Genomic DNA, 12,427 nt, shown 5'->3' on the forward strand with positions numbered 1-12,427 from the left:
CTAAGAAGGAATACTGGTTGACTAACAAAGAAGCTAAGACAGGAGTTGCAATAGCAAAGAATAGGTCATCAGAGGCACTCTGCCAACTTCTGGAAAGTGACTCAGTAGGTGGTACAAAGAAACTCAGGTTGCAAGGAAAAGACAGAAAGATAAAAATAGACACCCTTCATAAGGGATGCTGGCAACAACCTGCTCACCAGTCTACATCAAAGGCAGACTAAGAAGCATTTCCAGCAGGTTCTGAAAGAAAAATCACACAAACTGTACTGCTCCAGAAACAGCCTACAATGAGAGAAGAGGACCCCACCCTAGAAAAAGAACAGCACTAAGGAAAATGAAGTCAGGGAAAGCAGAAGGATCAGAGGAGGTCACAGCAGATATGACAGAGATGCTGGGTGAGATAGGGGGAGAAATGGCTCCTGAGGGTACTCGTAGCAGTGTGGAGACAGTTCCCCTTCAAAACATCTAAAACCCATAATATTGAATTTCATGACATCTAAAAATGTACAATATGTAACAGTGTATCAAACGTGTAAATGTTATAGTTTAATCTGTTAATCTTGTGGTATTACTATGAGATGTTAATTTTTATTTCTTGTTATTTATATAGTGTGAAATTTATACTATTTATATAGTGTTTATTTTGCCACTCTGTATTTTTTAGGCCATACAGGTAAGTGATATAGACATTACTTGTACATTCTTTATAGTGATTGTGATACAGTGGGGTTAGTGCAGGAAGTGTTTGTTAATTTGGTGTCGTTATATATGGAGGGTATGTTATTTTCATGTGATTTGTAGTGCTCGATGTTGTGATGCACATTTTAGACATTATAGGTTTTAGATGTTATGAAGAGGAACCAGAACGACAAGTATCCCAGATGACTGGAGAATATGCATACTTGTGCCAGAGTACAAGTACAAAGGGGACCATACACAACTCTCCTATCACAATGCATGAAAGTTCTGGAGAGGGTGATTGATAAATGGATACGCAGAGTAGTAGAATATGATTAGAGATGATCAGTTTAGATTCAGATCAGGGTTCAACACAACTGACCTAACGTATGCAGCGAGCCAGATAGTGCAGAAGAAGCTAGACATGAGGAAAAAGAGTCCAACTGGGCATGCCTAGGACTTGGAGAAAGCATATGACAAGGTCCTGAGAAAGCTGATCTGGGCAGTACTGCGGTGGTTTTGAAGTCCCACAAACATTGGCTGAGAAGGGTGGTAGGATGCATCGTGGAACAGACAAAACGAGGACATAAGAGCAGAAGCCAAAGTAGCTCCAATTGCAGAAAAGATTAAAGAACGGATTACGGTGATGCAAACGTGCAGAAAAGCAGGAGACAATCTGGGACAGATAGGAAGTAGTAAGAGGAAACGAGAACGTCTAGCAAAAAGAGGTGGATGAATTATGTGAAAGATCTGAGACAGGCAGGAGTGTGCCACTGAATACAGAGATGGCATCAGCTAACAAGATACCCCAACCCCATGTAGAAAATAGGACAAAGATGTCATGACTATTATGATTAATTACACACACACTCCGAAAAAGTTTGCATGAGACTTAACACTCACTGCACAGAATCAAATAGACAAACCATCCAAAGATGTATCAGCACCAATATGACTGCACAATACCCCCCCCCCCCCGTTTCACAATTACTGGGGCCTCTGCTTCAATAGTGGTGAAAACTCTATGCATTCATATCCGTACTTCTATGTTTTATAACAAACACAAACTTCTAGCTAAATAATGGAAAGCAACTTGTTCCGTTTTCCAAAAAGTACTGCCACCCAACCCTAGTATATACCCTTCACCCAGCAGCAGCTCTAACTCCTCTGGGTATGACAGCCAATCAATTCAGTCTGACAGTGTCCAATTTATTGGCTTTGCAGTAGTGCTGCACAGTATACCTCTATACCACAAACAAACAAGTTACACAACATACAGTACAAATCTAAGAGCAAAACATCAGATCTAAAAGAGACGTACAGGTTATGAACAAAAACACTACATCTAAGGCAATTAGTTGATACAAGAACACGATGCAGTAACAACAACCCAAAAGGCTATTTACAAGGACCAAAACGATAAAATAAAACTACAATTATCAAATAACTGCAGATACAGTCTAATGTGCAACCATGCTAGTAGCTTCCAAACCTGATTTTATTATGTATAGAATATTTTTGAAGACAGTCCAATGAACTCTGCATAAAACAAGACAACATCAGAGTCCTCAAAAATAAAAGCAAGTTTGCTCACTGCATTTTTACCTCATGCAGTCTTTTTCAGATCACTTCCTTTTTCAATAAACTCACTGACATACTATCTGGAAATTCATTGTGCAGCCAATACTGTAACTTATCAGGGCAAAGCGGCCTCACCGTTAACTATCCCAACCAAACTACATAACATAAGCAAGCATCATATAAATACATAGCAACTATACCTCAATTCTTAGGGCAAGAAATCTGTACAAATCCATAAATAATGCAGGGAGAGACAAAGGCCCCAAAACAAGGAACATTTTTAAATATTACTCTTACAAACTTAGAAAGTAAGTTTTGCATTAGGGCATGAAGTCAAACTCAAATATGTCATTTTCTGACAAATTTTCAATGATTTGCTAGAAAAATCAATTTTGTGAAAAACTGACCAAAAATATATGAGGCAAAAATCCGGACATTCTACATATGTACAGTTGACGGATAAATGTAGACTGCAAGCTTGACAAGTAAGCATTAACAAGCACACCTCCGAACCTCTTAGCCCAAAAATCTGGACAGTCTAAAATAATTGGGGGGGGGGGGCACAAAAATCCAAAAACAGGGACAGATCATATACTACTTTCCTAAATTTAGAAAGTTGCTACAATAACAGGATTTGTGTTAGCATGCATTTTCTGAAGGATATGAAGTCTGAAACTCAAATGTCTGTTATTATTTAGCGCTGGCAAACCTTAATGACTTGCCAGGAAACCATACATTTTAGGAGGAACATATGAAAAACATAATAAAAAACAGGACATTCTGCGAAAATCTGAACAGTTGAGAAGTACAAGGTGCATAATAATCAGCGATTATTATGCGTTTTCTCATCAAACACAACCCTCTTCCTTCAAAACTCAATATAGTTAAAATTACTCACCAGCAGTTTAAACATAAATACTATTAACTTAAAAACTTGAAGAATAAGACAACGATCAGTATGCATTTTCCAAAACAAACTGTTGTCTTTGTAAATAATGTCAGACTAGACTACATTCCACCACCTTTTATGAAGAAAACATGAAAACAAATAGATTTGAGCCAAAATCAGTAACATCCGTGAAAGAAAACGAAAAACAGCTAAGAAGTTTATTCAAGCATCAACGGCTGGATAACCCAGCACAATTGAGGATTAAGACAGTCTTGTAAACCACCACCGAGCGCAGACTAACTGCACAATTCTAACTGCTCTGCTTTTATGTTCCGAAATGACGTACGTCCGTTCTAACTCTTGCTCATCCTGAATATGACGTGCGCATGTGCGCTTTTACTGCTTATTACATTCCGGGGTGTTACCTTTTGGTTTCTCTTGTAGATGTGCTGTGGCGCTCAAAGCTGTTGTTATTGTTACCGTTAGCCCAATCTAAGATGGCGGACTTAGTAAGTAGGGGAGTTACTATATAGTGGTATAAAGAAGCCTGATCTTTGTTACAACTACATAGTTTCATGCTTTATTATTTATATTTCTCTCTGCAGATGGAGGTGATAGAAGGCTGTCGGCTACCCGTGCTTAGAAAGAACCAGGACAATGAAGACGAGTGGCGTGAGTAGTGCGCAGAGGGAGGCGCGCATAAGTTTCCATCATGGCTACAACTGTTTGTGGGTGGACCAAAACCATTTTACTGCCGCTGGGTGGCGCCAAATTTGCGTTGCAGCATGTAGTCTGGAACGTAATGGTCTTAAACCAGCCCTACGAGTTTGTTACGTCATTCCGTACGGAAATGGCATTTCCGCGTACACTATAAAGGCTTTTTACTCGCTTGACAATACGGATGTTGACAGTTTCGTTACTAAGTTTCTTGTTTTGCAAGCACATCTTATTACCAGATTTTTGTAGTGCTTTATGGGATTTGTTATGAGTTGTACAGTTACTTCTTTCCGGAAGTACTGTACAGTTTTGTGAAGTTTTGTAGTATACTTCTCAAATAACCCATTGCTTCGGCAGATATACACTGATTCAGTGGATCAATTTTCGCTTTTGTGGATTTAATAAATAAATAAATATATATATATATATATATATATATATTACACGTTATTTTTACATTATGCATGTTGAAAGCTTGATATTTAGTGCTGATATCCTGAGTTAGGACAGAAGGTTGCGTTAAGTTTCAACTCATAAAATTAAGACCACTCGTAGTTAATCTGTATAATAAATTACATTATTGAATTTGGACATTCGCTACATCTAAAGCTTAACGGATTCTTTAGCCCTTTAAAATAATGGAAACTATACTTGTCATTCTCTGAAAACATTAAAATAGTAAAATGTCAAAATGAGGACCACTTTATTTTTCAGAGTGGGTGGTCTTTTGTTACCAGAGCTTGTGTTGCTGGTTATTGAATTGATTCCATGGGGAAAATCCGTGCCTAATTTATAGGCTTCATAGTAGTGCTACACAGTACGCATGGAACAAGATCAATATATATATATATATATATATATATTACACGTTATTTTTACATTATGCATGTTGAAAGCTTGATATTTAGTGCTGATATCCTGAGTTAGGACAGAAGGTTGCGTTAAGTTTCAACTCATAAAATTAAGACCACTCGTAGTTAATCTGTATAATAAATTACATTATTGAATTTGGACATTCACTACATCTAAAGCTTAACGGATTCTTTAGCCCTTTAAAATAATGGAAACTATACTTGTCATTCTCTGAAAACATTAAAATAGTAAAATGTCAAAATGAGGACCACTTTATTTTTCAGAGTGGGTGGTCTTTTGTTACCAGAGCTTGTGTTGCTGGTTATTGAATTGATTCCATGGGGAAAATCAGTGCCTAATTTATAGGCTTCATAGTAGTGCTACACAGTACGCATGGAACAAGATCAAGTATGACGGTAAAAGAATGGCCATTGACCTCCGCTTTTGAAGTTGAAAGGTGTGCAAGTCAATGCAGTATTACCTCAGACACATTTGATGTTTGGGGTTTATGCATTTATTTCACTACCGGTTACATAACTGAAAGCCACCTTTTTAGTTTGACGGTCACAGACATTAACTACAAGCTGGTTTTGAAACATGCTGTTCTTATTTTCCCTTAACTCTTCACCTGGCTGTTCTCATAGGTTCATACCTAGGTACTAGGCTGTTGGCCCTAGGGCCTATATAAGCCTAGCCAAAAATGTACCCTGGCTTTCGCCACCCAAAAAAATTATTTTCCTGTGCCCCTGTCGAGCAGAGCCACAGAAGTGATCCCTGGGATGAATTTCCTATTTCTCATCCAATCATCAAGCTTTTTCTTGAAGAGTGCTAATGAGCTCTGTTTGACATAGATAGGTAGTCTGTTCCAGAGTATGGGAAGTCTCTGGGAAAGGAATCTATCCCTCCAACATGTTCTGTTTATTTTGGTGACAAGGTTTAGGTCCCTAGAGCGTGTAGCTCGGCGGGATTGGGATTTCTTTAAGTGGAGCATGTCCAACAGCTCTGGGTTTGACATAGCTTTGTATGTTAGGCAGAGATTGCCTCTGAGTAGGAGATATGCGACGGAGTAAAGCTGGATTTTTTTGAGATGGTCTGCGTAGGGCATGTGTTTGAGGCCAGTAATCCTCCTTGTGAGGTATTTCTGCGGCCTTTCCAGTTGTTGTAGATGTCTTGTGAGGTACATACCAAACGGGGCGTTGTACTCTATAATGGGTCTAATGAGTGATGAGTAGAGGGGAACAGTGACCTCTCTTTCTGGATAAGAAACCTTTTGTGATGAGGTGTGCCACATAGCATTTCCTGACTACTGTGGCAATGTGATTATCAAAGGAGAGACTACTGTCCACCTGTGTTTCAAGGTCTCTTATCACACTTTCGGTGTTAAGTAGACTACCACCTATGTGGTAGCTCATGGGTACAGAGTTTTTACCAAAGGGGATGACTGTGCACTTTTTGACATTGAGCTTGAGGCTATGGCTTTGACACCAGGCATCTGTCTCAGTGAGGCCCTTTTGTAGGATGTCCACATCGTTAGGAGTTTCGATTATGGCTCCTAGTTTGCAGTCATCTGCGAACTTCGTTAGCCAAAGACTGTCTGTGTTAGCCTGCACTTCAGAAAAGTAGATACCAAAGTCGGATTTGGAGTCTGCTACTTTCACAGTGTGGGTTCTGTCAGTTGAGCCAGTTGGCAACCCGTCTTGTGACATAGGGATTTATACCTAGTTTAGTGAGTAGTTTAGTGAGTTTATCTGTAATTCCAGACTGGGGGATGGTGTCAAAAGCCTTGGCGAGATCTAGATAGGCTGTGTGATCCACCTTACCCTTGTCTGCAGTTTTGGTGACTGCTTCAAAGAAGTCGATCAGGTTTAGGAGACATGACTTGCCTTTTACAAACCCAAATTGGGTGGGGTCCAGAGTTTTGGAGATTACCAATGTCTTTGTTTATAAGTTCCATGATGATACGTTCCATGGCTTTGCAGACCAGGCTCGTTAGGCTAATGAGGTGGTAGTTCCCAGGGTCCGTGGTGGCTCCCCTTTTGTGGAGTGGGATAACCGTCGCTGTACGCCATTCAGTGGGCAGAAAGCCTGAGGTGAGGCTATGATTGAACATGGTGCTTAGGTGGGGTGCCAGTTCATTCTGTAGTTCATGTAGAACACAGCCTGGGATGTTGTCAGGTCCCATGGATGCTGTGCTCTTGGCTTGGAGAGAGTGTTTTTTACCTGTGCTGCAGTGATTACAGGAATGTTTTTTTCTTCTGGTATAGAGATGGGCCCTTTAGGGAGTGAGGGGGGTAACATTGGCACTGAACCTATCTGCCAGGATGTTGGCAATATCAGTTGGTTCTGTATATTTAGTGCCATTGTGCTGTAACTCGGAGCAGATCTGAGTGTTGCCATTGAGATTCTTGACTTAGCTATATAATGCTTTGCGGTTGTCTTTAGAATCAGTGGTGATTTTGTTTTCATAACTAGCTTTGGAGGATTTTATGAGGGATCTCCGTTTCTTACTGAGGCTGACCAGGGAGTTCTTCCAGTCATGGGATTTTACTCATTTTTGCAACAGTTTCTTTCTTCTGTTGTAGAGTTATGGCAGGGGGACCACCAGATTGTCTTCCTTTTTTTGGAGGATAGCGTATTGGTTCGGTTAGGGATAGCATGATCCATGCAATGCTAAGTGCTTATAAAGTGCACTTGTGTAGGATTCAGCAGTCGTATCTCTATTGTGTGTCTGAATGAGTGTTGTGAAGTTGGCTTTGGAGAAATGTTTTGTAGTAGTTTCCCTAATGGGGGGGGGGTGGATGTCTAGGCTGATTAGCTTGTGGTCGGATCTGACCAACGATGAATTGACATCCGGTGTGGAACACTGGTTACCCATGTTGGTAATGACCAGGTCTAGGATATTGCTGCCCCTGGTTGCAGTGTGGATAAGTTGATCCAGAGCGTTGGAATTTATAAATTCCAGAAAACGTTGAGCAAAAGAGTTGGTACATGAGTAGATTTCCCAGATAATGGTGGGGTAGTTGAAATTGCCCATTATTAGGGTGTTGGGTTGTACCCTAATATTTTCCAGTGTATCAAGAAATGAGGAGTGGGAATCCTGGGGCATGGTGGGGGATCTGTAGCAAGTTACAATTTGGATTGCTGTCTTGCCCAGAGTTAGTTGCACTTGGATAATCTCAGATGCATTATGCTGAGCAACTAGCCTGGAGGTGTGGATATCCTTAATGAAAATGAATATGGACATGCCTCCACCTTTAGTGTTTCGGTCCAGGTTAGGTGGCCAAAGGAATAATTTAACCCTAGCTAAGTGGCAATGCATTGTGTGTTTTTATATATGTATATATATATATATATATATATATATATATATATATATATATATATATATATATAAAATAAACAGTAGCAAATGAGCAAACTGATTTAAAAATTAACCAATAAAAAGCTAAAAAATGTGCCCCGTTCCAGCAGTCTTCGGTTAGACAAGTACTAACTGCACATGTCTGCCACTAGGGTGCAGGGGAACCTTCTCCAAAAAAGATGGTCTGGATTAGTGCTCAAGTTATACAAACAAAGCTTCTTAATGTAAAATAACTGGCCTGAAGCCCAAGGGTTTAAACCAGAACTAATACACTTTTTTAGAATAACAGACACTGAGTCTTCAATCAGCAATTCCCAGTTTAGAAGGATGTAAACTACCTGTCCTGCCACAACAGTGTAGACCACAAACCTTCTTAATGTAAAACAACTGGTCTGAAGCCCAAGTGCTTATACCAAAAGGCTTAGATAACAGTTACAATTTAATCAGGCATGTCTTGACAAATACTTGGTTAAATTGTAGATGTACAACTGGTCTGAAGCCCAAGTGCTTATACCAAAAGGCTTAGATAACAGTTACAATTTAATCAGGCATGTCTTGACAAATACTTGGTTAAATTGTAGATGTACCATTTCAGCATTCAAATACAAGTTTAAAGCATTTTGAACGTAACCGTGGAAGTGGTTAGTGTTATGATCTGTCAGTTTTGGAACATGTTGGTTGGCATCTGTAGCTGTATTATTTAATAGCAAGCCACTTGTCTTCTGTACTCTCACTTTATAAGGTTTATAGCTTTGGAGAAATAATAGCAGTATGCATGTAATTCCCACTTTAGGTTCTGTTTTTAGGCCAGATTCCAAAAGAGTTGCTCTCAGTGTAAGTCTGCCTTGAATCTGAAAGAATTGCTCTCAGTGTAAGTGACTTACGTTGGTGTAAGGCCTGTCTACAAATAGGCTTATTCTGGGGGCCAAATTCCAAATGATGCTTCCAGTGTAAGTGGTCACTAGCACTGATAGCAAGTCTTTTAAAATCGGGACTTTTGTCTTTTAAGTGGTTAAAGGTACTGCTTTTTTTCTTCTCAGAGGGAACATTCCAATTCTGAGTGATATTATTTGTAGAAGTTGATGGACTCAGTCCCTGAAAATGTGAAACTGGGATAAGGAAGTTACTGGGAAGTACCAGCTAAGAAACTATTTAGTATTAGTTAAGAAGCAATGAATATTTGTCTAAATTATGGGCTTTTGATGCAAGATAGATGAAAGAAGACAAGGGAAGGGGTATGGCAATGACAGGGCTGATGAGGTTTTTTTGTTTAATTGCTAAAAGTAAAACATGGTAAGAGAGGTAGATATGAATGACATTAACATGGGACACATGGAACTTGATAAACTACTGGGTGATTTGTTAGTACAGGTTATGGTGGACACCGATAGCTGCACTTTTTCTTTATGAATTTCTGTCATAGTTGCAGTTTGGGTGGGAGGGGGTCTGAAAATTCATAAAAAAAATTTGAATCTACCTTTCAATCTTAAATAGTAATGGACAGTCTAAGACACTATTGTATCTGAATTAGTTTTATCAAATAAACTTTTTTTTTTTTTTAAACAAATAAGACAAAAGGCACTCAGTGATATAACTGAGGGCAAAGCTCATTGCATGTGAATGGGAGAGTACTTTAATTGTGTAATTCTAAATGGATGTTGTGAGCAATGTATTTGAGGTTTGTGGATGATTGGTTGATTTTATTTTTTGTGGGAAGGACGTGAATCGGTATTGGTTTTGCCTGCAGTATAACTAGGCAGAATATATTTTTTTTAGATGTTAACATTAGTGTGAACAAAAATAGTTTAAATGTACTTGACTTTTCAGAATTTGTGTTTACACAGCAAAAGTCTATCTTCCAGGCTATGCAAAAAGGAATGTAGCTAAGTGATGATTCCTTAAACCTTCTAAGTTAATTTCAGAAGCAGAGTTTCAGTTAGAAATATGTAGTTTGAGAAAAATGGTTTTGGATAGGGACTATTTTTCAGAAATGTTGGACAAAATCATTTGTGGAGTTTGCAGGGAAGCAATAATTTTTCACCCATTATTAGGAAAGGTTTGAAAGTGAACCAGATTGGGGTAAAACAGATAGATAAGCAGTAAGTTATTTTTCCTTGTGGGCCATTTTAAGCCTAGCCGATTTCCCTCTTGGTGAGAATCAAACACTGTACCTTGTGTTTGTAAGGTAAACACCTTGCTCAGTATGCCAAAACACTCTAAGGCATGAATTTTCTACACTTTTTCACAGTAAGACTCCTATGGTATCAGAAAAATAATTCAGGACAATTGGCAAATACTAAAGGTAGCGAAGATGTAGTTAGTGCTGTGGAGGATCATCCAGTATTTTTACAAGCCTTAAAGAATGTTTGGAACACATAGGGTACACAATGAACGGCACACTATAAGGACATAAGGTATATATGCAGGTGTGTTTTTTGTAAACATTGTAGATACATGTGAAGATTCCTACATTAGTTTAATATGTATGGAAGCAACATTACAAGTCAATGGATGCAATAATTGTAGTACCACAAAAGTGGTTTATATAAACATCTTTTGGCTGTGATGGTTTCTGCATGGGGGAGACCATTTGAAAGCTGTCACGGTGCATTTATCAGCATTGTTTTGCTGTAAAGGACAGTGCTTAACTCATCATTGACATATAAACCCATACAAGACCAGCAGGAATGTCACATAAATAAGTTTCCATGTGTTTATTAAAATACACTGCTGACTTTCTATTAAAATGTGCAAACCAAGGGATTTCATCAGAGTGAAAAAACACCTAGTGACCAACAATACAAATAGACATAATCCAGTCATGTTCTAAATATAAACATATCAATTAACATAGTTAACACTGTAAAATACATTTAATAAACTTGTTAAACAGTAGTAAATCTAAAAGGTTTGTATTTAATACATTTTTAAGACCCACAAATGCCACGGTGACTCTCCTAGAAAATACTTAATGTCCTTTCATGTCTAGGCTTGTAAGTACTGCTGCTTCATTAGATGTCAACATTTCACTTTCCATTCTGTCCTCCTCATGTTACGTTAGTAAGAGGTTATTTTAGATTTAACCCAGCTCATTGCCTTGTGTGCCGTTAATGCCTGTTTCATGGTTTCTGAGCCTTTGTTTTTTCCTGTAACTGTATTTCTGATTGGATTGGTTGAGTTTTGGGACTACCACTGCTAGTCTAGGTCCTCACATGCTACCACTACTAGTCTGGGTCCTCACAGTTCCTCCCCAGAGAGTATTTTACCGCTTCCCATTGGGTTCAGTCGAGTGTTACATTCTTGGATATTTTAGTTAATTAAAATGAGTTTAAACTGCTCTTCAGTTACTACGTCCATATCTAAACACTGTTGTGTCTAAGATTTCTGCCTGGGCACTGTTTCCTGTGCAAACCTTTTTTCCCTGAGGCACCCCACAAGTGAGTTATCTATTCCATGTGAAGATGTCTGTTCTCACTGTGCATGTTGGATGTGAGTACTAATTTGCAATTCATCAAATGATGTAGTTATTAATCTTTAAGACTGTAAGCTTATCAATTCCCTCTTGGTGATCTGTATCATATGTCTAAGCAAGACTGTGATAAAGAGCATGAACTAAATGACCTTCATCCGTCGTACCTTCAAAAAACTTTTAAGTAGGCAAGACCTACACTTTTCATAATGGAAATGAGTAGGGTCCAGAGTTTTTATGTTACCAGTTTCACTGTAAATAAAAATTGACTAAGATGTGTCCACTAATTTACAGATCCTAAAAATCTTTGTCCTTTTAGCTTTAATAGTATGGTCGGTTGCACTGGGGGGAGGGGGTAAGCATCAAGGCAATGTCTTGCATTCTGACAGGACAGTAGCACTAATGGGGGCTGCTGTTGTAAGAAGGCACACAGCAGTTTGTACTCTGTTTAGACTATACAATATTTCCTTGGGGAAGTTTACCATTGTAGGAGGGTTCACAGCACACTGTGGTGCTTTGGCACAGAAGATGCTCAGGAACCAGCCTTAATGCACTTTCTGGTGCATAACAGCACTTTGAACCATATTTTACAGTGGCACACCACTTGTTTCCTACATTAGGATGACACACTAGGTGCTGGGGGGGTCATGTTGCATGTGCCAGGGCAACACTGTGTGTCCTACTTTAGAATGACACACTTGGTGCTTGTCATGGAGAGGACAATAGTCTTGTTTAGTAGTGTGGTGGTTTGTAGCAGGGCAGCACTGCAGTTTAGTATAACATTACTGGGGATTGTTTCCAAGCAGAGTTCAGAATAAAAGCACAGCAGTAGGTCTTAGTTTTGGATGGCGTGGTGTTGTGTCTATACAGTATAACATGT

At 39.0% G+C, this 12,427-nt stretch overlaps 1 protein-coding gene across 3 annotated transcripts in view; it reads left to right on the forward strand.

The window, feature by feature from the left end:
* The first annotated feature begins 3,169 nt into the window (after positions 1–3,169).
* KAT5 (lysine acetyltransferase 5) overlaps positions 3,170–12,427 on the forward strand; it is a 485,129-nt gene continuing 475,871 nt past the window's right edge. For 2 of the 3 annotated variants that reach the window (XM_044069174.1, XM_044069176.1), the window contains exons 1-2: positions 3,170–3,657; positions 3,754–3,820. In XM_044069174.1, coding sequence (XP_043925109.1) covers positions 3,535–3,657; positions 3,754–3,820 — 190 coding nt within the window. In that variant the 5' untranslated portion in view covers positions 3,170–3,534. The remainder of the gene's footprint in view (positions 3,658–3,753; positions 3,821–12,427) is intronic. The other variant, XM_044069175.1, reaches the window with a different exon arrangement.

This window comes from Protopterus annectens, chromosome 4.part0 (genome assembly GCF_019279795.1).
Source record: "Protopterus annectens isolate FY-2018-M chromosome 4.part0, PAN1.0, whole genome shotgun sequence".
Lineage (NCBI taxonomy): Eukaryota > Metazoa > Chordata > Ceratodontiformes > Protopteridae > Protopterus > Protopterus annectens.